At 34.3% G+C, this 25709-nt stretch overlaps 1 protein-coding gene across 1 annotated transcript in view; it reads right to left on the bottom strand.

Annotated features, from left to right (window-relative positions):
• Window positions 1-1631: 1631 nt before the first annotated feature.
• LOC132543641 (protein APCDD1-like) overlaps window positions 1632-25709 on the bottom strand; it is a 39283-nt gene continuing 15205 nt past the window's right edge. Inside the window, exons 2-5 of the mRNA XM_060207157.1 lie at window positions 23189-23248; window positions 11931-12072; window positions 5002-5602; window positions 1632-2417 (exon numbers count right to left, since the gene is read on the bottom strand). Coding sequence (XP_060063140.1) covers window positions 1632-2417; window positions 5002-5602; window positions 11931-12072; window positions 23189-23248 — 1589 coding nt within the window. The remainder of the gene's footprint in view (window positions 2418-5001; window positions 5603-11930; window positions 12073-23188; window positions 23249-25709) is intronic.

The raw sequence follows: 25709 nt of genomic DNA, 5'->3' as shown, positions 1-25709 counted from the left end.
GGTACATGTATCATGCCTTGTTCTCATTTTGTCGTTTCTTATCGATCTTATCATTGTGTCGTGCTATTATTAATATATCTATACAAAATTTATTTCAGATTAATAAAACACCAATCACATTCTCATTTTTTCAAAAGAGATAAAAAGTAGTTTCCCCTTCCGATAAAATTAATGACACCGACAGTTTCTAATCTACAGAACGAGGCGTGTGCTTTACAGTGCTAAAAGGAAATAGAGTACTACACAGTTTACCTATTTCATACTCCATCATTTAGGATACATGGAAAGTAGTACGAACCTTATTTGAATTCATTAATACAATAACACAGGAATCGAAGTTTCGTCACTAATTCTCTTTGCAATGGTTATTATTACACAACTTTTTTTATCTTTAAGCAAAATAGAAGGATTAAAAAAGTTCCTTTCTTTAAAACAACATGATGGAAAACAAAGCTGCAAATCATGATCGTGATAGCTGTTTTTGTGTATGACATTTCAAATTACTCACTTGATTGTTCATAAACATATGCAAAACCCTATAGTTTTGTTCTTTCATTCACCTAAATATGCATATATGTTTTATTCATGAATTAACGTATTCGCGATTAATGGATGACGTTTCAACGAAAAAGCAGTAATATTTCAAAAAGCATTTAAGACGGAAATTCTTGAACGAGTTTCCGCATAAATTAATGTCATGAAAACGAAATAATATAGAAATAAATTACAAGAAGAAAAAATGTTCTCCAGCGTTAATCGGAACATACATTGAATGTAGTTGATTTTATGTGTTATGAAAGTTGTTACACAATGGACACTCAGTGATATATTAAATGATATGCTATATATAGGAATCATTGTTTTACAGCCATTAGAATGAATATTTACACCAAATAACAGAAATGACTACGCTGACGAACTTCCATTTTTAACTTATTGACTTACTTTTATGGAGAATGGTTCCCATAAAATGATAAGATATATACATAAATTAATTGAATGTTTTCGAAACGTCGTGGTCGTAAGCGATCAATGTATGTTATAACTGCATTAGTTCATTTCACACTGTGTGTTAACCACTTATAATCCATACTGATATTAATTGTGAGCAATTCATTCCTTTCTAGATTGTTCGAATCATGTGGAAAGAAACGTTCCCCATTGCTCCTTAATATATTTTCCTTAGAAATGCCACCAGTTGCAAGTGTTTGATGATTGTATATTGTATAAAAATATAGTTAAAAGAAGGAAAGAGGTGAAGAAAACATTGCTTTCATCATTTGTTCCTTGGTACCTTTTTTTCTCTTTTTGACAACTTTATAACAAGAAATGTTAATGTTGGAATACAACTCATCAAAAGCATATTATACCATTACTCGATACCTCGAATCGGAAGAGTGTAAAGGTTATTGTAAATAGTACAGTATCGAGGTCTTTTCCTAATATTACCTATAGCTAGACACATGTAAAATTATCTCTTCCTTTGCTGTTTCAACGGTATTAATGATAGCTGTTTTACTTATATAAATGTAACTTAATTGATTTCAGCGACCACTGTTGCCCATCAAGTCAAATTATATACATTGATTCACTGCTTCAGAGCCTTTAATCCATAGCTATCACGGTAGCAGCTACGACACAATCACATTAACAACAACAATGAAAATAGCCAAAAATGATGCCTCAACTCTTAAAACACCATTTGTTTTAGATGCGGCCTCAAATTTGGCAAATACTGGGAACTGCTTGTCGTCTGATAGAAAAACTTCAATCTTGTTTGAAGCATGTTTTGCAACAGAGTCTGAGCATCGCACAAGAGGCTGCTGGAAAGAGGTAGGCCGTGACTGTTTACTTCTGATCGGGTGACTGTTCATAGTCCACTGACCAACATAGAGCAGTGTTTGGTGCTCTGACACAACCATTCGTAATATCTCGAATTCTACGTTAGGTAGTATGATGCCAAGAACGTCACATCCGCCTGTGCTAGTCACGTCCTGTTGTTCGTTTATTTTCCAAGCGTTTCGTACACCACAATGCCCGTCATACAAGCGTAGCGTATTCACCATTTGCTTATTCTTTGGGGTGACTTTCAACCTGATTAGTCTAAAGTTGTACTCTTTAGATCCTGGTATGATCTTAGACACTTTATCGCCTGTGTAAGTTCCTTTCACAGACAAAGAAAAGCTCCCCTTTCGGCAAATCGGATCCTCAAAAAAGTCGTATTGGCCCTGCCATGATTTCCCGTCCGAAAGAAATGACAACTTTCTAGTTAAAAATTGTCCATATTGTCTGGTCTCGCATCCAGTGCTTACCCAGTCTCCGTGCAAGCGAAACTTCGATGGTTTTTGCCGATCTATTTTCGGTGGGTAATAATCGTTTGAGTTTGCAATTCCATTGCAAATCTGGCAGGTCTTTGTCTGCGCAACAAAAACAAAACAATTCTTGAATATTTCAAGTTACATATTGAACACATTTATATGAAATATTTATCAATTTCAAAGCTCAATTAAACAAATATGTAGTGAGCATATTGCAAAATCTCATATAAAAGATAAGAATTAAAGATATCGAAGAATGTTGATATGATACTAGAGAACTACCTTTGATGATAAGACCCGACCATAAATAATTCAGTTTAATTCCTGATCTTAGAAAGTGGATTTTCCGAAGAAACTACAACATACATCAGCAATCCTCTCTTTCTAAATTATTAAAAATATCCACTGATAGTTTGATTACAAATTAGAAAGACTTTTAAAAATCATATTTTAAAACATAGGGTTTGAGTCATTTTTCTTAATTTCATTCATTAGTTCATTTATTTACTTAAAATGTTTCTATGCAGTTTTTAGCTCATAAAACCAGATGAACATTAAAATTCAGACATTCCTTTCTTTCCATTATTAATTCTGTCACATTTAAATGAAAGAGTAAAATTGTTGAAAATAATATGTTGAGTTAAATTAATAGAGAAGTTTTGTTATTCATGAAAATATGAAAAATGACGAGTAAGAATATTTCCGATTCAACATATGCGGGTGCATTTAGCGAAAAAAATTGTAACAAAGTAATATTCTTACGTTTAAGTTAAATTCTAAATACCGACTATGAAAAATGCATCCTCAAAACAAAATGAAATTTGTGACCGTCCGACTTTCAAAGTAAACATTTCTGGCATTTCTGTTTCGTAAAGCTTTGGAAAAAGTGCACCGTACCTAAGACTATTTTAAACAAAAGAATGAAAAACAGATAAGTGATATGATGAGTGGAAATAGTTTTAATTATTTTTCCGTGATGAAGACTGTTATAGAATTATGATGCTTAATTAAAAATGATTAAAATTGAGGATGAATTTGGAATAGGTGTCTATGCTGTTTAAGTTTAACAATATATGATAGACAACGACTGGCGCTGGAGGTCATGACAGTCTACCGTCGATATATTCGATCATTCCGTGTTCCAAATGTGGCACGCCAAATACAATTAGGATATATTGCTTGAGTCGTCGGTGACTAATTGATACCGATAGGTGGCGCCTCAAGCAAATAATTGTTACCGACAGGTGTCGCTTCAAGCATCTCAAGATATCTTGAGTAGACAGCCTAATCTTACGACCTTAGGATTGGACACATCCCATACCATACGGATGTACATTTCCACTAATTAATTTTCTCACATTAATAGACTCAGGTGCTATGTGGTCAGAGAATGTCTAGCTTCAATGCTATTATAGTTGATAATTTAATAGAAACACGCCTAGACTTCACCCTGGCCATTAATTATGGTGAAGTTAAAGATATCTTGAACACATATACACTTATGAAATATATTCCTTCCCTTTTCTACTGGTTGTGTTGGAAACTGGTTGTGATAAATGTGTTCCTAGATGCATGAATTGAGAATTTATACGTATATATATTTGCATAAACAAAAACATTTTCTGAAAGTTTCTATCCCTAATCGTCGTTTGTAATGTGAGCATTGTTTAATCCGTTGATATGCGGCCTTATTCAGGAATGACTGACCACAGCGAACAGAGTAACTACGTATGGATATGTAGGTGTACTGTGCAACGCATTATACCTACATGTATCAAGCGGTATTTTTACAGGTGCTATGACCCCCAACATAGTTGTTTATCTTCCCCTGATGAGGAGAGATACGAACAACATACACGGTAATTAGCCTCTCAAAGTCCCTGATGTTGATAAAGAAGGATGGCAGTTTTACGTGAAATAATTAGTTGTTGGTGTTGATATTCCCGAGATAATACATGAGTATTTTTGTTCGGAGACTCATATTTTTATTAAATGCTATTTTTTTTGATATAGAACAAGGATAAATGGCATATAACAGACGAATGTAGAGACTTATTATATCACAGGAACATATACAGATATGTTTCAACACAATGTTACAGCAATGTTGTATATCTCGAAGATATAGAGATGTGCTAAAGCACAAGGTTATCAAGATGTTTTAAAACACAAGGTTATAAAGATGTGCTAAAACACAAGGTTATAAAGATGTGTTAAAACACAAGGTTATAAAGATGTGTTAAAACACAAGGTTATAAAGATGCTGTTTTAAGAATGTTTTGTTTGAAAATTGGAGTACAGCAAGGGGAATTGTTTGTGTTCAACATCACATTTAACAGGAGAGATCTTTAAGAGAATATTTACTAAATAGGGACAGGTAAAACATGTGCACATATTAAATAACAGGTGGGATTATATACATATCTAACTGTTATAGCCCAACTAAGATATAACAGACATATTCAATGCGACAGGTCATTCTGTCAGGCTATGTACACTTACAAAAACACGTGCCCTTATCTTCTGATGTATCAGTAAATTCCTAATTATTATACTTAATTCAGAAATGTGTATAACTAATACCAACACTGAATTTCTTTTTGATCACGGATTAATATTTATCCAACATGTCTTATTTTCAGTAAAGGTTAATTTCGTTCAGCCTATAGACCACAATGTTTACCTTGGAATTACGGAGTGCTGTCTGATAGCTTGAAGGTCGATATGTATGGCGTTGTTTCCTGTCCGTATGAATATCTCCCAGCAATAGGTCCACTTCCTCAAAACTTTTGGAATAACGAGACGGATAAGTGCTGATTTTATTCTTGTCCACTGATCCACTTTGACGTCGAATTTCAACTCTCAAAAGTTGAAGTTCGTGAAATGTAAGATTGAACACATGTGTACAATCATAATCAACATTTCGATGTTTATAAAGTCTAAACTTCTTGTACGGGGGGAAGTTCATTATTTGATAACTATGGTATGGTTTCCAAGGATGACTTTTAACCTCTGGGCATTGTTCCCGTACTTTCCTTCGGAACTCCTTCGCAATTCGTTCCTGAAAAGGGATTATTGACACGTTGTGTAATCTATATTTAGCCTCCATAGCGCCCGGGACGATCCAAGACGGACGAAGCAGTTTGATGGTACCCTGAGCTTTGACACTGTAGAGAGGTACGGAACAGTCTGGACCAGAGTAGTAATATTGATGAAGTTGGAATTTACCACGTTTAAAACGATATTTCCTCAATAAAAACTCGGGACCCGGACGTATCTCACATCTGTGAAGAAAAAGTAAAAATATTAATTTTAAACTGGTTTTAAGATTTATTAATTATTTTTGAAATGTGTTCAAGATAAAAGAATTTTTCAAAAGTACATAACACAAAAGAGAGGAAGATACTGTACAGTGCACGGAAGGGAATGACATTGGTACAATATGGTGCAATATCAGAATCATCGAGATATGCTGATATACTGTTTCATACTTAGGAGTTCAACCATTCTTTTTAATATTTTACCGTCACTACAGTCGTTGAGGTTGTTGTCACTTTTTTTTCAAATTGACTTCGTCTTGACTGTTTATTTTTAGTTTTCAGGTTGTGTCTTTGAAATGTATTTTTCTAACTCTACAGCTGTAAAAACACCACATCGTTAAAGTATTTCTACCACAGGCAAGGCTACAGAGACTGACAAGCTGTATCAATCCGGCTGATTGAACTTTTTTACGACGTACCATGAAGAAATGCGATAACTAAAAAAAAAGCTTATTTTCAATCACATTTGAAAAATTGAAAACAAATATTTGAATTACAAGATTGGACTAGTAAAGATATTTCAATATATATGAATGTATTAAATGTTTATGAAATGCGATTAAGAGTAGTCACTGTTCTTATTTTATGTACATGGTAAATGTTACGGTAAAATGAGATACAGCTGAATATTTCAGAGTCTCATGCAATGGTCAAACACGATCATAATAAGACACAAAGTAAAGAGATATCATCTTGTAATGTTAAGGTGACGTTAATTCCAAACTATATAAAGCAAACGCCGTATATCACGAAAATCACTTGAATAATACATTGATTAATGCGTAAAGCAAAGGCAATTCAATTACATGTTACCTGACAGCTGATGGAAATGCGAAGATGAAATCAAAATCTAAGGTACTGATTAACTGGTTGGTACGATAACTGATTTTAAGCATCGTAATAATCTTAAGACATTTATAAAGACATTTTAAATCATTCCAAAATAACTTAGTTATTACGTTGATTTAGTGTGGCCTTTGTTGTCTGTTTTGACTTTTATGAGTACAACTACCGCAATGCTATTCTCCGTAAAACGATGAAATATGCACGTATTTTGCGGGGCTGCGCCTGTCGCTACCACCACACTTTGATACTATTGCTAGCATGGTGACCACACACGACGAAGCACCCTTAATTGGGACTTCACTAGCTATAGTTGTGTGTTAGAATGATGCACTTTTTACATCTACCTGACGGGCTGACCTTTCGGGACAATAATTAACACAAAGGCAGACATACCATTCATAATCTCCTTCAATCTGTACGGAGTAAATATGGCACTACATTTCTATTGGTTTTGTTGCGGGGATTTCGTATCTTATTTAACAGAATAAAACCTAACGAACAACTTTTGTTTTGCGATAAACGGTATCGTCGAATAACACTCAAAGAGATATAAATCGACCAAGAGTGTATTCACACGTTTTCATGAGGTTAGCCCATTGCCATTAATTATTCAAGGAATAACCAGACAGTTCGAGTCGGATTTATTCTTCTTTTAGAACGAACTGTTCGGGGAAGACGAATGTTTGTGATTTTTAATAAAAGAATGAAAAATGGTTGTCTGTGTCACGTAGAGTTTTCGGTTACACAGACGACCTCCCGTGATTATGTCCAAACATGGTAGATAAACGATCAGGTGATTTAAGAGATCTTTCAACTAATCTAACGACCATTATCCTTGCAGTTTTAATTAATATTTCTCAATTAAGGACTAATATTTTATCAATAGCATGGCCCAAATGCCATGCAATAATTCAGTGTACTTGTTGACAATATTGAGACTTACTATAATCATATACTTCAATCACTTCATTTTCACGTCGTGTTGAAAATTTCAGTGATTATATTAGTATTACGTCACTGATTTAAAAAATCTCATTAGCCAATATATTGAAAACGTAACTCAACATGGAGAGCTGATTCTAGCTTACTTTTCGGCGTCACAATCCCAAACTCTATTCAATCCTCGTCTTCCTTGAGTTATTAAATAGAACCTGTCGACATATATAGTGTTCTGGGAGAAAGTGAAACTCATGCGGGGGATTAGTTCATGATTACGTCACATTATTATAGTCTTACGGAAAGATAAAATATCTTGCCATTTAAAAAGCAGTTCATGCTGATTGCCCCTGTTGGTTATGCGTTGTTATTTTCCCCCGCACGTCCTGTAGAGAAGGAATGTGATGGTCAGAATAGGAGATATATAGCATTTCGGGGTCAGTTTATACAAACACTACCCGGGATCATCTTTTAAACAGTCTACCTCTCGATTTCACAGCTATCCTAGTCGAACATATCAAATGATTACCAACGTAGTATATCATGACCAAAGATCTAAAGTAAATCTGCCCTTTTCGCTATTGTAACCTAGGCTATCATGGAATTTGTTTATAATGGAAGCGCATCATGGACGTGATACTACATACCGTGCCAGTCAATGATACAGGGGGAAAATTAGACATCTCGAATTACCTCCAAATATCTCACTTCAAACACATGTCTTAAAGACGCTTGAAAATGATACCTTCTTAGCTATTGTCTGTAAAGCTTTCAATCTAATAGACGACTAAACTTAAATTTGTCTTCCGTCGCATGAAGATTAGAAAAATTAAAATCACAATAGTTTGAGTGTTTTTCGCCATTACGATATCCGATTTGCTGGCGCGGTCTGTAGGGAAGCGCTCCAGCCTTCTGTGCTTGAGTTACCTATAATTAATGCTTCCTAGCATAGCAAAGAGACACAGACTCATAACAGGTCTTCGAAGCGTTAGTGTGGATGATTTTATTAGTTTAGTGGTAAGATTTGTCACGGCTTTTCCGAGATATTTTCTGGACAATAGATTTCGATTCTTAAGCAATACAACTGGTAATTACATAGTCATTTTAACGAAATTTGATGGGGTCAATGTCACATCATGTCTGCTTTCACCCTTCGCATAGACACGATTATAGGTACATATAAACGTACAAATTGTACCTTAGTGTGAGACAGTCCCATAACAAAATATGTAGGTTGTAGGTTGTAACCCGGATCCGATCATTATACCGAAGATTTTCAAATTAAAATACATGGTGCTTAGTCTTTCCCCTGCTAACCGAATTATTAAAATAGCTTTCAATTTAATAAAAAAAAATAGAGAAAACCCTTAATATGTTCCAGTTATAATATCTGTAAATATAGAATAACATGTTATTCGTAAGAAAAATCGTGACTTAATGAAGATTACAAAGAAGTTTGATGGTCGTCATTATGATCTCATTCAGAATTTTTTTAAATCCTTATACGAGTTTTCCTGCTGGTTCCGTTGTTGTTTACTTTGTTCTCATTTCGGAATGTGACAATTTTCACATTTGATGACCAAAACCGACATGTCGGGTGTCGTAGTTGAACAGAAGATGCCCTTCCGAAACCTCTGGTCAAATTATCCTTGTTTTTTGTATTTGCTTGTTGGTTTCTTTTCCTTTTGTATTTGTTTCTTTGTTTTAATACCCATTGGTGAATCATGTATATATATATATATATATATATATCTGCATGAATCTTGAATTGCAATATTAAAACCAGAAGTTACCGTCATAAGTTATTTAAATGTTTACGTATTAAGTACCACCTAACAGTTCCACCGACGATTCAATGGTCACAACTACATAGTCACACTTGATATTAAATACATGATGACACTTTCATTACCAAATTGAACGATATTCAGTTTTTCTGAAAACATCTACATATTTACTTTTGCTACTTTTTTCATTATAGAGTATCTTGCGTTACATTTAAAACATTTGTATTTGCAATAAAGAAACTTTCTGATCCTTCGAAGATATAAGGGCGAGCTGAGTTAATCAAAATAGATATAATAGAAGCACAAAAATTAACATTAATAGAATCGTTAAATCACATCACGTGTATAACTGGGTTGGGTTGATAAGTTATTTATTAAGTTATAGGGAACATAATCTTATTGTTTTTATCAGCTCCTCTTTGTGGTAAATTTGACTTTAAAATGTCGGATTCGCTCTGCATTATATATCATGTTGTCACAATTTTAACAGGACGGTTTTAGGATTTTAGATACACTTGATTTATTTGGGAAATGTTGATACATGAGTCATTAATCTTTGTATGAAAGAAATTATTGCAGGGATTGTTCGTTGAGACACTAGATGATATTAAGGCTTTTCCTTCTATGCGTCGTCACAATCATGCCATCGTTCAACAAGTAATTACATTGACATCCGTACTATTTCGTTTACACAGTAACCCTATTCAACGAACCATCGGTCATGCTACTCCTCTTTTGTAGTGTAATTAAATATAACTTTAAATTAGCTTATCATCATTGCTATATAATCACATATTGCCAAACGAAAATAGATTTATCAACATTGACAGATGACAAATTGTGTGAGCGTCCATCATTTTGATAGAAGTACAAACGGCAGAGATGGTACGTTACGGCTCATACACAAGACGTGATATCACCAGATGTATCTACTATTGGTGGCAAAAACTACGCCTCGGCGCTTAAGTATAAATAACCTTTCTAACTGCCTCCCTTTTTAAGAAACATGAATAATGTCGTGAAAGAGAGACTAATGTTCTACGAAAGGTTATCAGACACATGTGTAATTATAAATGAACACGACAAATTGAAACAGACACCTAGACTTAAAAATGGTGTTTTATTGACATTGATGAAAGGTGGTATTTGTGAATTATGTATATAAAACATTGCAAAGGAGGAAAAACCACGTATTTGAGATATTTAGATTTTTATTGCTATTTATCTCAATAGTTAAATTTGGCTTAACTATTTTTTTGCGAAAATCTTTTCCTTATCACCATTGATATCTTGTTAAGTTATGCCTTCACTTCTTCAACATTGCATGATCATAAAAACCTCAAAGTTACTATATCCATTTTACCGCGTACAGGGTAAACAAAGTCATTTAATCTTATCGAAGAGGTCTTTCAAGTTTTTTGTATGTATTCAAAAATATAATGACAAGCCATCACGTTGATAATCTGTATTTCACCTCAGTTTTATCACCATGAAATATCAGCGAATATTTAGCAGGTTATAAACCTGACAGCTTCTTCTTCATCCCCGAGTCTTTATCTGTTCTGTTCAGCAACGTTCACCTGGGGTTAAGCAGTAAAGGCAAACAGGGTTTGTATTCAGTGCAAGCCACGCGGTTAGTGTCCAAATTGATTATCTAAATCTGTCCTTGTACTTTTAAAGAGCATGTCTGGTTTGTACAAACTAGAGATGCAGATGGCAGTCTGCATCATAACATTCACACATATCAAAGGTAACACACCAAAACACGATCTTATTTAAAACAGAGAAGGGTTTGTTATAAGTAGTTCTGTGATGGCACATGAGAGTCATCAATGGTTCATTCAAAATCCACATGTAACAGTTGTAACAGTAGTCTGTGACCCATATAGTAAATGAATGTTATGTTTGATGTCTACAATGTCAGTAAACCACATAACAAAACAACTGCTGTTCATATTCACACGAGTTTGGTTTCTAACTAAAGATTGTACAGGTACTTACTGCCGATATGAATTCATTCTAGATGACAGTTACTAAAGTTATTAAACAGTAATCAACTTATATTTTCATTTTAATTATCATTTTGAAATATTTAATTAAGTTATAAATATTTGCTTACTGGCTGTTTACTGGAAGAGCTTCATGAACTTTATGCTATAAAATGGTCTGAGGCGTAGATCAACATGACGCTAACATCACGTCATGTTATTGTGTTGTGGTTTACAATGTATTAATATTCCTGTGAATACAATTATGATATTGACACTGTGTTAATGGGAGACAAACTTTTGGTTTTGAAATATTGTGAATCCATTCTACATATCAACCTTTATTAACTAAAAGTATGGTTTTATATAAAATGAAATAATTTTATTCAAGAACATTTTGTATAATTATTCTAAAGGCGTTTTTCATCCCGAAAATTGTTTTCACTTTCTTCTATATCTAGTTTTAGTGTTGAAATGTTAAGTTTTTTTTTTATCTACCAATCTATCATTACAAATCATACTGATGTTGTACTCTTACCAAAACAAAAACATATCGTAAATAAAACACATTATATTAAAACACCAGCCTGTTCTAATGTAATTGTTTTAAGAATCATCAATTTGATCAGTTTTGTAATGACTATCAAATAAACTATTTATGATTAAAAATCAAACGAAATGCTACGGATTCTCATACTGATTGCTGTTCGGCCTCCACCAATCTTTATTACTTACTGATCAGACACCCAGACTCCATGTATAGATGGGGGCGACGGGGCAGTGACGGGAAAGTCGCGGGCGTGGCGAGCAAGTGCCTTACATGACGGTGTTGGAGAGTTGTAGCTGGCTGTTCCTCCAATTAACGATATAGCCGAAACTGCAAGATAGTAACAAATAATAAATGACAATCATAATAAAACGCTTATGTCATTAATAAAGAACATGTAGATTCTTAGAAATGAAAGTAGTGTAGCATTCACATAAGCTAAAGTATTGTTAACTTCCCTTAAATCGTTTGACATCATTGTTATCAGCTTAAAAAAAACAAAGTTATCCTCAGCGCACATATTTTCAAGACAGTCCTAAGGCAACATGAGACATATGTCGAATGTTCGACATCTTGTCGAAAACAGGAAACTGGTTAAACTGCCTCACGACGACATTGTTGCATAATTAAAGCGCAAAATAAAAAACAAATTACAGTATCATGTTTCAGAACTCTTCAAATTAGTGTCAGTCATCTCATATTTTGTACACTTCCTCGTGCACCCTTTCTTAAATCAATGTCTCATTTACAGAAACACAACTGATAATAATTTGATCGAATTTTGCCAAGCTCATTTTGGTTGTGTATTTGAAAAGCGAAGTTTATAAGATTGCCTCTCTTTGATTTACTTTCACCGTATAGTGAGTGAATAGGTCTTCGTCATTTTGCTACAGTTTTCTGAATGATGAATTTTCGGTTGGATGGCACTTTAAAAGGGTCCTCAGTTTCCCGATTATCTGGGTGAATCATATTCGTATGACCTTAGTTGTCAAGAGGACAAAATCCCCCACACATATGTTACCAGACATAGAACATACTTCTGTAGGAACATATGTATACAAGAACAGATACAAATGAAACAAAATATAATCTTACGTATATGTGAATATCACTATATACTCATATATATCTGCATAATTTTTATCAGTGCAGCATATTCAGTCGGAACTACTGAGAACAACTGGAAGATCGATAGTTGATTTTACAGGAGAGAAAAATTTAAAACGTTTTATGTACAATTTTTTTTAATGATAATCATACATCAATTCGAAAACAGGCTGATAAAAATATTTTTGTTTTGGTATTTTTCTATGAAAGTTTAAAATAATGTCTTCTGCTTTCTAGTTTTCTTTGCAATCATTATGTACAAGAAAGATTGTGTGTTCTTTTATCCGTTTAATTACCATTTCGGTAGCACTGTCCTTTTAATCAAATGATCTACTCTTCTTATTTAGTGAATATCCGATAATTATATCAGCGATTCAAACAAAATCTCACGAAAAATGGGAATCATACCTCATTCGAGTTGTTCGCCGATTCAAAACCATGGAAGAATGAATTTGCAAAATTTAAGCTCTCGGCACAAATATATTTAATGTATTCAGCAGTATAACATTTAGATTATTTATGAAAAAATGCTCAACTTCAAATACTTATGTAGAATTAGACACAATGCAAAGTGAAGCAAATAATACAACCAAAATTGGTTAGAATAAATGTCAAAAATTCAGGTGGGGAAGTGCACAAAAGCCCCAAAATTAAATAAATTTTTAAAAAATTTCAATATTGGAGAATTTCAAAAGAACGTCAAGCATGCGTATATTCTGAACCGTCAAGTATTAAAATGAACTAAAGCGTGGCATGCTGGGTAAATTGAGCGTTGATTTGTTTTCCTAATGTTTTATGTCGGATGTGAAACAACTTTTCAAGGGGTATTTATTTCCACGTTTTTACGAGTATGCAGCCGAGTCAGTTGTAGGCACCTTATTAACCCCGAGAATAATAAATCACTCTAACAATATATACAAGTTGTATACCTCTCTATGTACCAAGAGATACAAATACCACAGGATGTGTATGCTCAGAGCCAATGTTAGCCAGTCTGATGAGGAAAATACGGCCAACCTGGATGCATTTGTTAGACACGGGATTCATCAAAGCCAATATACTATACACTTGTTAGATTCGTTAGTATTAATTCAAAACAATATATGATAACAGCAGTAAATCACGAAGATGTTTTGTTTAAATAAAATAAGAGACGGGTTAACCCGGATAACATAACCAGGATGATTTGAACGAAGAAACTTAATGTTTTGGTGGGGGTTTTTTATACGTTGATTCTAATGCTAAGCAAACAAAGCGGGACGAATCAGTATTGTACACCATTAACATGAATCAGGTAGTAGTGTAAGGTGGCCAAAGGGAGTGGACATATCGCTTATGTCAAGAAATGGCAATACACAGTAAACAAAGAAACATCATTTATGTCAGAGTAAACTACAAATTCCATTACGTTTGATAAATACTTCTCTGCTCATAAAACAAGCACGGAAATAGTACGTATTAGCTAAACGTCTGCTGTGAAGTAAACAGTTGATACACCAGATTGTACGAATGGCCGTCATTGTTGATAATATAGTAGCCATTTTGTTTGTCTATCACTTTTCCGTATCACTATTCACATACAAATCTAGTTTCAATGAGACAGACTCACTCCATCTCAAGTGCCTTGGAGTAGTTCTTCCATAATGGTGTTTACAATGTGGTAAGCGACCTAACATAGTGTTTATCGTGTTGTATGCGACCTTACAAGGTGTTCCCTCGACAGTTGAAATCTCAAGCTTGCCATATTAAATATTTGTCTCAAACAAATGACTTAACTTCTTTAGGTAGCTTTGTAGATCGTTACATCACCGTATACATGTCAGAATGCTGGCGAGTTCAGTTGAAACGATCAATGACAATTTTACTGTGTTGTTTAGAATTTATGATTTAAGGAAAAATAGGCAGATTTTTCTTTAATCTATACAACTCTATACAGTGTTGAACAAGTGGTTTAAATACGGTGGATAACATGCTGATGTCTAGACTTACATGTTAAAAGCTCTACACATAAAGAGCAAAATATATTCACTAAAGCCAAACCGAAGTAATCAAAAATTGAGTAGAAATAAGAAGTACTTGTACAATGTATTCATTTCCAGCCTGCCTAACAGACTGGTGTATGCGAACACACACTTGTATGTAAAACAGACTCCTCTAGGGTGTTAATAGACCCGTTATAAATGTCAACAACTCCGTGTTGACACGACCAGTACGGGACTGCAGCTTTTTCCAGGATATAGCTGTACACTGTCATACCGAGACCCATCTGACTTTGATTGGTTCACATCTCATACCATAGATATCCGAGATTGTAAAGCTTAACATTTGCCATTTTAACCGGTTTTATTTATTCTAAGTATCGCTGACAAATCTATTATTAACACGTATTTCCGGTAACCATAGTTTTCCTACGATTTCTTACATTTACCGAGCGAAATTATGACTTAAAAAAACACGTGCGTTTATTTAGGAATACAATAATGTAAGGAACAAAACAGTCACAACACACCCAATAACTAGTAGTAACTTTAACTGACCAACACTCGAGTTCTGTACCTGTTGTGTTGCGGTAATGATTGTTCCGGTTAATTGGTATAGTTAGGTCCTGTTACCTAAATCTATTGTCATGTTTGTCTGAAACGACATTATAACGACCAAAAGTGACGATGCGAACGGAATATGACAAGTGCTGCCGACAGGTATGCTTTGTAAATTAGTTACCTCAATCGGAGGAATGCTACTTGTGTACACCTGAATCAAGCACATTCAGCTTAACTCAAGTATACTACATTTTGTTTCTTCGCTGAGAATTTTTTTCAAAAATCAATTAAATCTCTTCCTGACTTTCACAATATGGTACATTTAAGACGATAATGATTTTTTTCTGTTTTTTCGATAGTTCTTTCAATTTTATTAAAAATTTCAATCATTATTATTTGGTTACCAAGCTTATGATGCTAATAACTTGCTTTGTCATTCCTTCATTAATCCACTAAAGTCTAAGTTCTCGTAACCTTGTAAACAGTATCGTGTTCCGTATGTACCCTTACTCTATTTAAGCTACAACTACTAAATATCTCCAGATAATCATCAAAAGGAAATTAACACTGAATAACCTATTGTTTTTGACTTCTAGAGTTGCACATATTAACATCTAGCTAACGACTCCGTTTCATTTTATAGTGTCAAGCAGTACAAGGTGGTCCGTACTTTATCATTAACAAGAGTTCAGGTCCGACTTTAAGCTGTTTATCTTTACACTACCTATAAAAAGACCGGAGACTCCACATAATTTAGTCTCTATTAATTCTGATTTATCGCCAGGCTTCATATACTGTACATCATACAATTTCTGGGTCAGAAAATACTCATATGCCACTCAATTTATTCTTAGGAATGTTATACAAAGATTTCGCCGACAGAGGTAATTCCGTTCACTCCCATAGATATTAAAGTCAATTTCTCATTCATACCATTTGATTAAAATTACTCTAATTGACAAGAAGTGCGGCAAAATGATCGCGGTTTCATCAATTTTATCCGTTTTATCTGTGAAACTATCTAATAAATACTCTGATTGTATCTGACATATTAAATGATGTCCAGAAATTAAATCTTAATCCGTCTCATGTTAAGGTTAAATACTTGGCATAAACGGATACTGTAATCTGTGTGTACTTACATGCAGTCATCTATCTATTTATAGTGAAACGTAAATAAAACAACGTTTGATTCCAAATCACGTTTTTAATAATATGATTGAAATCGTTGGCACGCGTTTAACGGGATCTATTTATATAATATATAAATCCTTCGTGATAACGGGCTCTATGGAGCGGATGTTTTTAGAAGATTCGCTGCCTTCAATATCCGTATCGTCTTTTCTTTTCTGGGCGATTGCTTTCTTCATTTAATCAAACTATATAATATAGCGCAGAAGAGATGTACTTGAAGTAGTCGCTAATTTTTCATGAAATCACCCGTGTACGCAGCACATGATTATTTTCCCCTCATATTTTGGCACTTCCATCAGGTAAAATTTAATTTTCAAGTCACATCGCACATCAAATGATTTCACAGTCAACGCTTATTTATATATCTGGTTTAATTTCCGTCACTGACCCGGCTCTGTTATAGAGAACGTTACCTTTGCTTTATATTCGGTGAAGTGATATATGATTTAATGCTACCTTCCAGGAATCTTTTCCTTTTAATTGTCCTTCTTTTCTAGGATCTACGAAAAGGTGTTTTTGTTCATAAACGCCATATGTGTGTTTTTTCGTCTGTATTAAATTCGATCAAAATATTTTACACCTAATGTTTTCTTCTATCAGATACGCTACACTGGCTACATATTTAATGAAGAATATTCTTAAAGTTCAAATTTTGGACAATCGGATCCTGGATCCATGTATCGCCACACCGAGTCCGACTGATATAAGTCCATAGCTATCTATAATGTATCGTGGTTTTACGAGGAGTAACTGGCGACCAACAGTTATCAAGGACATGTTAATTCTAAACCGTCCCATTATATGATAATTCTCTGGCTGTATAATCTGTTATTCACATTGTGTGGCCAAATATAAAAATGTAAACATGAACAGTGTGTGTAAATGCATGCACAAGCTAATGTTCCGTCAGAAAACGCAGAGTGGATCATTAAAAATACACTTAATACATTTCAGGTGACAACTTAAACAAGTCTCCTTGTAGTTTCATTGAAATGCTCTCCTAGACACACCTGTTATGGATATGTATCTTATTGCTAATGACACTCGTCTCAGCATGTGCGTGTTGTGTAAAGGTAAACCTTCAGAAACCTCCATACGCCATCCTCGTATCAATTGACTTACTTGCGTGAAGGCCCGTTTATAATGAATATAGTATCCCACTTATTTTTTTTTTCGTCGTGGTATTTAGTGCACAGTTACTCATCACGTGTCTGAACATAAGGCTTACATTTGTATTCTGAAACACGCGGTTGTAGTTTGGTATCAAATAATAATTTCCTTGAGGAACTACTGTAAATCACCTAGATTTCGCGGATGCTTTGTTTCGCGAATTTACCTCTTCAGATATTTTCGCGAATACAAGATTTTGTGAACGGTGATTTAGAAAACTATTTAAATCTGCGAATGATTCGCTATTACATATATGGAATATATAGGTAATCGAGTCAGCTTGGACGTCTTCAAGAGTTATTTTCGTGCACGTAATCGCGGGGGATAGAAATTCGCGACTAGTTCTCCTCGCGTATCAACGGGAAAATAAATCCGACGCGAAATACAAGTGATGTACAGTACGTAAAAAGACTGTAGCCTTTATCCTACTGTTTTCATCTTATAAAATCATTTTGAGAACGGACGGGAATTCCTCCACATTTATACCAGTATCCATCATAACCGATTACAGCTGTATCGCTTGAATAAAATTCAATGTTATAATATTTACGTTCATGCCGCATATGTAGCTAACATCAATTGCTAAACTTTAAATGTACAATTAGCAATAAGATACATACACAAAATGTAAAATATATGTTATTTAGTGTGAATTTAAAAGTCTCTATCCCTAGTGTATACACATGTCTACCAGTAAAGTAAACGTAGGGTTAGGTTCACATGATGGAATATTGGACTCTGGTGAATAATTATGGGGAATTGTTTTAATTGCATGTAATGTTTTTTACATAAGTTAATATGGATTAAATATTATTGAAGTACATGTGGATTAATAATAGTAATTTGGATTGATTTTTTTCCATTTATTAAATACACGTGAATATCTTGAAACTGGCGAAGTTGATATTTAGTGGAAAGAATCATGCTACATTGGGTGAATACCATTGAAATATTGATACTGGTGAACACAATTGATTCGTTGTTAATTATAAATGACAATTTGTGGCAGCCAAATAATGATTACCAAAGATTGTACAAGATACACACATTACAAGAGAATAACACCGTTTATTACAAATTTAGATCAGATTCAGTATAGCAACTATAGTACTCAGTATAGGACTCGTCAGTGATGTTACATCATACAGCTGTTTCGTCCTTCTAGGACTCGTCAGTGATGTTACATCATACATCTGTTTCGTCCTTCTAGGACTCGTCAGTCATGTTACATCATACAGCTGTTTGTCCTTCTAGGGCTCGTCAGTGATGCTTATAACTCAAATTTAAACCTAGTAGGCGAGTGGGTAAAATCGGACGTGAAAGAAGTGTCAGAATCTAGATGGAGAGGTGAACAGGCCCCATAATTCCTAAATATTAGGATTGATCACATACTGTGAAAATGCATTAACAACTAGTAGGCTTTATGTTGGTGTTAACTACTTTTTATTTCAATAATACTTCTATTTTAATTTAATTGTGAAAATTCTTTTATCTATTTCGTTTTATTTATTTAGTCACCTCATACTAGATAAAAGTAGGTAAAAAATGCATACCAGCTGATTAAACGAAGGGGGGAGTTCACACAAAATTAAGAAATTTATCATTGTGAATGAGTTTTCAACATGATCTGTAGAGGCCTACTAAAGTTAATGTTGTTTGTACTTATGTTGTGATCAGCATTTGCCATTTGTATTTACCATCACTTTTCTGTTTTTGGCTTACATCAATGTGTATATAAGTTTCGAAGCCAGTGAAGAGTTCAGTTAAATGTTTAATTTTGCCATAAACCGTTGAAAGTTTTACTATCAAATCACTTAACTAATTAGCGGTGCTAATGTGATGAAGATGGGTTCATAACAATGTAGACCTCACACAGTGAATTGAGATTATTTAATTCATATATGTATTTTAGTAAAAAATATGGATACAGTCATCACAAAAGGATCAGATGATTTCGTTTCTCTTTAAAATCAGAATATATCATCTACATCTCTAGATCATAACGCGATAAAGATATAATTCATTGTTCACGCTTACAATAATAGACTTACGACAAATAGTCTAACATGTTAGTGTTAACTGTTGTCATGGAAACTAGAAAACGTAAATAAGTAACTGGTTCTGGTTTGACAGTTTTGCAGGTATTTACTAAGAGACACACATCAAACGACACAGTAATGAGGTACAAACTTCGGTTTAATAAGACATACTTTAAACTCTCTGTGTATAATGACGTATTAACGATCAAGATGTTTCAGAACGTAATTTATTTTAATGTGAAGAGAAAACAGATGTGAAATTAATTTATGACACGTGTACAAAATTATCTCTTATACTTTAGTTCTAACATACTGACGTTATGTGTCTAATCAAAGCACGCTCTACGGAACAAAACATCAGTTGTAATCTTGTTACAAACGCATTAAGGACAAGAAGAAGCGGAAATTCACTACATGCAATATAAGACCATCGCGTGATCTAACTAACTTAGAGGGAGATATGTGTATATACAAAGTTCAATAAGGTTCATTACCTATGTCATGTTTATACAATCAAAGTATGTTACATAAAGACGTTTTCAACTTTCGTCGTAGATAATTCAGTTTGGGTACGACTTTTCCTTTATTATGCGTTTTAATATTACTAACAACACGAATTATTCTCGTTATTATGCAAATGACGGATAGACGAATGTTGATCCCTGTTACATTAAGCCTCTGTTTGAATTTAAACATGCTCTTGTACAAATGTTTCTATATGCCAGGTAAATTTGATGGATAAACAGTTAGCTTATGAGGTCACATTGCGTGCGGGTAATACAATAAGTATATTTATAATCTGAGTGTTAACACGAACACTGGACAAGCCTGATGTATTTCTACACAATTGAAACTACATTCTCACACATTTCAACACGAAACCTAATTTATGAATGAATCGACTTCAACCACGTTTTGCCAATATGTTTCTTCACACATAACAGACATTTCTTTGTAAATAACATCAGGAATTTGTAAATAACATAAACTAAACAACTACGTAGCTGTCTTTGTAAAAACTCATTATATTTTCTAGCACAAGTCATTTCTGCATATGTAAGATGTTGGTGAAACATTTTGCATTTTAAGTTCGGTAAATGGAAATGTTAACTGAGCGATATGATCATGAGTGTAACGCGGTAGATATGTCTACTAACACACGGATACATAACCACACAAAGACATCTAAATCATTGTATAGAATACGCTAGAAATAATTAATTATTTCGTTCTAATGATAATATTTTATGACTATACAAGGGAAATTTAACAAGATGATTATATATGAACTCAAACAATTAATTATTAACCCCAATGAATTATTCTCTGACAGACAGTACAACTGTACAAGTATAATGAAAGTATATCACCATTTTCGGTATTTCCATATTTGTATATAACAAGTACTGGGTACAAGTTCTCACAGTGTATTGAAACTTTTTGCACAAGTTTAATAAAAGTATATTATCATTTTCTATATTTCCATAATTGTATTTAACAACTGTTGGGTATAAGTACTCATGGTGGATTGATACTTAGTGTCAAAATTATTTTAAACAAAAGATGGTCCCTTAGAAACAGCGTAATAATGAACTGAGAGCGAATAATTACGATACTTAATCAAATTTACAAAACATTGTATATTTCTTGTGAATAAGAATATGCACTATAAATCGTACACTCTATGGGTTGGGGATAATATCTAAATTATCTGATATATCATAAAAAAAATACATCGAATTTAATTTCTGAAATAAATTAATTCACAAAGCAATGCTTCAGCTACGGTGGCAAATAAAAAAAACAAGAACTTATAAACACAATCCGTCTCAACTGTGTAATATTAATGGTGTCAGATATATCGCTTTGTGGAAAAAGAATCATGCTGAAAGGTTCTTCTAGTACATCAAATACCGACCTAGCAATATCCTTGTTGCTGATAAAATTACATCTTTGTTTTTGAAATCGTAAACTCTATGTAAAATAAGCGCCTCTATACTATCAAAGTTTACACACAACAAATCCAGTGCCAAATATTTAGTTTCGTGTGTGATACACGTCGAAGACAGAATTCTGTTTTCTCTATTCGTGATAAGTTGTCAGTGATGAAACTCTGGCTGAACTATAAAGGTTTAGTTATATAGTGTGTATACACTTTAAATACAATCCCGTGTGTTATACTTCGTTTATATTGAAATCTGTAAATGTGATTTTAAAGACAGAAGTTAATTCAGTGTCATAGATACCAATCTTAATCGATGATTTATGTCTTAAGGTTGAATACAAATCTAGCTTTTCCTCTGGACCTGATGTTTATACGCGAGTATAATTCAGAGTCGAACTGCTACAGTCCCTTTAAACTAATTGATAAGTGTTGTTTGGGTTAAATGATATAAATTTTAACATAGAAATTGGGTGATGGTTATCAACCTATTTTGGCAGGCTAGATCTAAGATAGTCAACTGTCCGCATGAATGAACAAGAAATGTAGAACGTGATTGACAACAGGCCAATCCACGGTCTTACTACACGTCAAGTCACAGATTATATTAATTGTTTCAGAAAGTTAGACATACGAAATTAAATGCTCGAGTGACGAATACTTTCAGAGCGTTCTGTGGTAAACATAGTTTGGCTCTGTGTTGAAATGTTTGATAACTTTTTAAATGATAACGTCTAGCAGGTAGAGCTGGACAGTTTAACACGAGAACGCTCTCTAACCATCACGCAGCTTATCAGGACCCGAGGTTAACCGGGTATTTATCAGGCAATGTATCACAATTTGACCTTTCTAAAATTAGTTTTACAGTTGTTCATGATATTAATTAATAACATAAAGACGATATCTGCCATGTACATTGTCCAGTTGTAACTATGTATTACAGGGAAAACTTAAAACCCACAGCAAATCACAATAACCTTACAAACAATGGAAATAAAAAAAAATTCACATGGAATGAAAACGTTTGTACCTAAATGATCTACCTCGAAAAATCTGTCTTAAAGCTATTTGAATGTAATGTAACCCAATGTGGAGGACGATTATTTGTGTCCATTTAAATCCAAACTTTTTTTTGTATAGTGGGCAGAATGTACACCATTCTGTATATCAACATTTTAAAAACACGCGATACGTGTGCGATCAGTTGAACAAAGATCTTCTTTGTGAGAGAGCTCCATCATTTCTGAAACTTTTTCTGTATGTCTTCTAATTCGCTATTGATATAACTTTATATTTTTATGTTTACATTACAGAAAAGGAGCGAAAGTTAAAAAAGAACCATCAGAAATACGATATCACTAAATTCATCCAAGTCTGTTATCGTGATAGGGATCAGAATCAAGCCCAGGAATAGTATCATACGCAGTAACTAGCCAAGCCTCATGTATACTTACCTAGGATCTGAGCCAGCGTTAGATATGTCAATCGCAGGACCATCATGATGCTTAGAAATTCTTCTCAGGTCCGTTGAAATGCAATGAAATAGGAATGTATTAAAATATGAGGGGATGACACCTCAGTTGAAACAGAATTCTGATCTTTTTACATGTGCCCGACGTTCACTCCATTTGATCATTCACTCACAATAATGTAGACGAACATTCAATTGTCCGTCATTGACACTAGTTAACTATGACCATTGTCAATGGTCAACCCATCGGTCCTTGCCATGGTAGTTTTATTGTCCATGCGGTCAAATGTTTAACCTCCTGAATAAAGTAGACACGTATTTTGTATCGAAACGTGTGAAAAATAACTGCGTTGACAAAAGGAATCCTCTCTACTCTTAAACACCACTTAACATAATTTAACAAAGATCCCTTAGTTTAGAATTAGTTTGACAAGAAAAATACAAAGATAGATAACATTTTCACTTCGCACACAACGCGAACATCTGTAATCGTGATCCAAGTGCTTCACCTACATCAACAGGTTGTTAAAATCCTCTCGCAATCGTTTAAAGAATTTAGCGTCCGCACATCTGCCCGCTCTTGTAAGATGAACACTTCGGAGCAATTATCAGGTTCACGGGTGGTCAGCCGACAGGTCACTTTACATTTCCGAATGGTAAGAAAGGTTTATATACTCCCCACTGACTGGCCGAGTAGGGTACTACTAGTGAAGTGGGAGGGCTGATTGACAAACACACTACACGTTCCGTAGAGGACCAATTACATCGCGGTGTGTTATTGGCACGAACTCATTAGTCGCGATCGTATTGGCGCTCAGTAGATCGTCTGTTTGTATGTTAGTCCTGTGTTTACATCAACACCCATGTAGCCGCTTTAGTTGTACGCTGGGTAGTCCCAATTACACCCATTACGTGGCTTCGGAGGTCCACTCCAACCTAGTGTTACGTGTGTTATCGACAGGTGTGGGGAGATGATGTGTGTATCAGTAGAGGCGAAGTTACAAGATCACTCATCCTTTGTCAAATAAGACTAAAAAAAGGAGGAGACGATTTAGTAGAATTTCCATTATAATGTGTATCCGAATTTCCTATGGTTAGATTCAACATTTGGGTAGTTGATATATTTTCATCGGTGGTATGCGTTGACAAGACTTGAATGTTTATATGTGTATAGAAACACTACACGTAAGGTAAGACATTCAAATCAATTATACTCGTCTTCATTCATACACAGGGCTTTATAGAAGTGACAACGTGTATCAGACTCCGCAGACCTAAGCAAGACTTATCAGTCATGTATGAGATGTATTACACATCTTTCATGTAGAAGGAGGTTTGAGATAAGCGGGAAAATATTCTCAATTTCAAGAATTGCTTGAAGACTACATGTTTATATTTGCATTAGTCGATGTTTGCTAGCTTACCTCAACACGTAAGTAAGAGTAAACAGTTAAGTTAGTTTAGGTGGTTTAATTTTTAAAATGCTTTATGGGCCCCATCATCTCGATTTAAAATCCCACAAAGTAACTGCTCGACATAATTGTTTACATCTACTGTCTTATGTAAGTTATCTCAATCCTGTTTATATGATTATATTCGTGTTTAGCTTTATACGGAATTGGATGTCAAAAACAGCTGAACTCTAGTGATTTAGAATTGTACTAAATCAAAAAATATCTAGGACGACCAACATTTTAATCGCGGCCATTACTTTTCCTGATTGTGCAGGTGATATCAGCGGACTGGTTTAATTGCCCCGATTTCGGAGGTGTGAAGAATTTTACGAAAGATCAATTTGCTACAGACAGAAAATTAGAAAACGCACTCTCACTTGCCAGGTTTGCCCACAATTTATCGGGTTTCTTTTTTCCTATCAAAGGCATCCACGCGTGGTTTTGCAGTCTATGTATTTCTATATTTCTCGCTTTAGACACGCGCAGCAGATATATCTGTAATATTAGTACTCCTTGTCTACGATTTTCTCGTTCTTTGTCTTATTTTTCTCTTCCCTCAGACATGATTTGTTTCTCTGCACACATACTATATTTCAATTAAGGAGTGTACTCAAGCAGTCCAGGTTATTTTGATAGACAGTATTAATACGTCTGCAGGTAACATTTTGGCCTTTACCATCACTATAACACTGTCAGCGCCTCTAATGTGTCATTTACTATATGTTTAGGGCCTCTTAAGTGCTGCTATGGAATACACTATCAGGCCAAGGGTATTTATCCTATCATTGTACCCATTGCATTGAGTGCACTATCTGAATAAAACATCATCTGCAGCATTCTTTGCGATTAGTGCACGATCAGAACCAGAAGTGATGAGATCGCTTTCTGTGTCTAACGTCTACCATATAAACTAACCTGTGTATTTCACCTTCTGTAGAGAGCTTACTACCAAGGCCTAATAACCTGTGTATGTCACCTTCTGCAGAGAGCTTACTACCAAGGCTTAATAACCTGTGTATGTCCCCTTCTGTAGAGAGCTTACTACCAAGG

This window comes from Ylistrum balloti, unplaced genomic scaffold, assembly GCF_031769215.1.
Source record: "Ylistrum balloti isolate Yb309-2 unplaced genomic scaffold, AGI_CSIRO_Ybal_v1 Utg369760, whole genome shotgun sequence".
In the NCBI taxonomy this organism is placed as follows: domain Eukaryota; kingdom Metazoa; phylum Mollusca; class Bivalvia; order Pectinida; family Pectinidae; genus Ylistrum; species Ylistrum balloti.
This window is presented reverse-complemented; position numbering and strand designations above follow the sequence as displayed.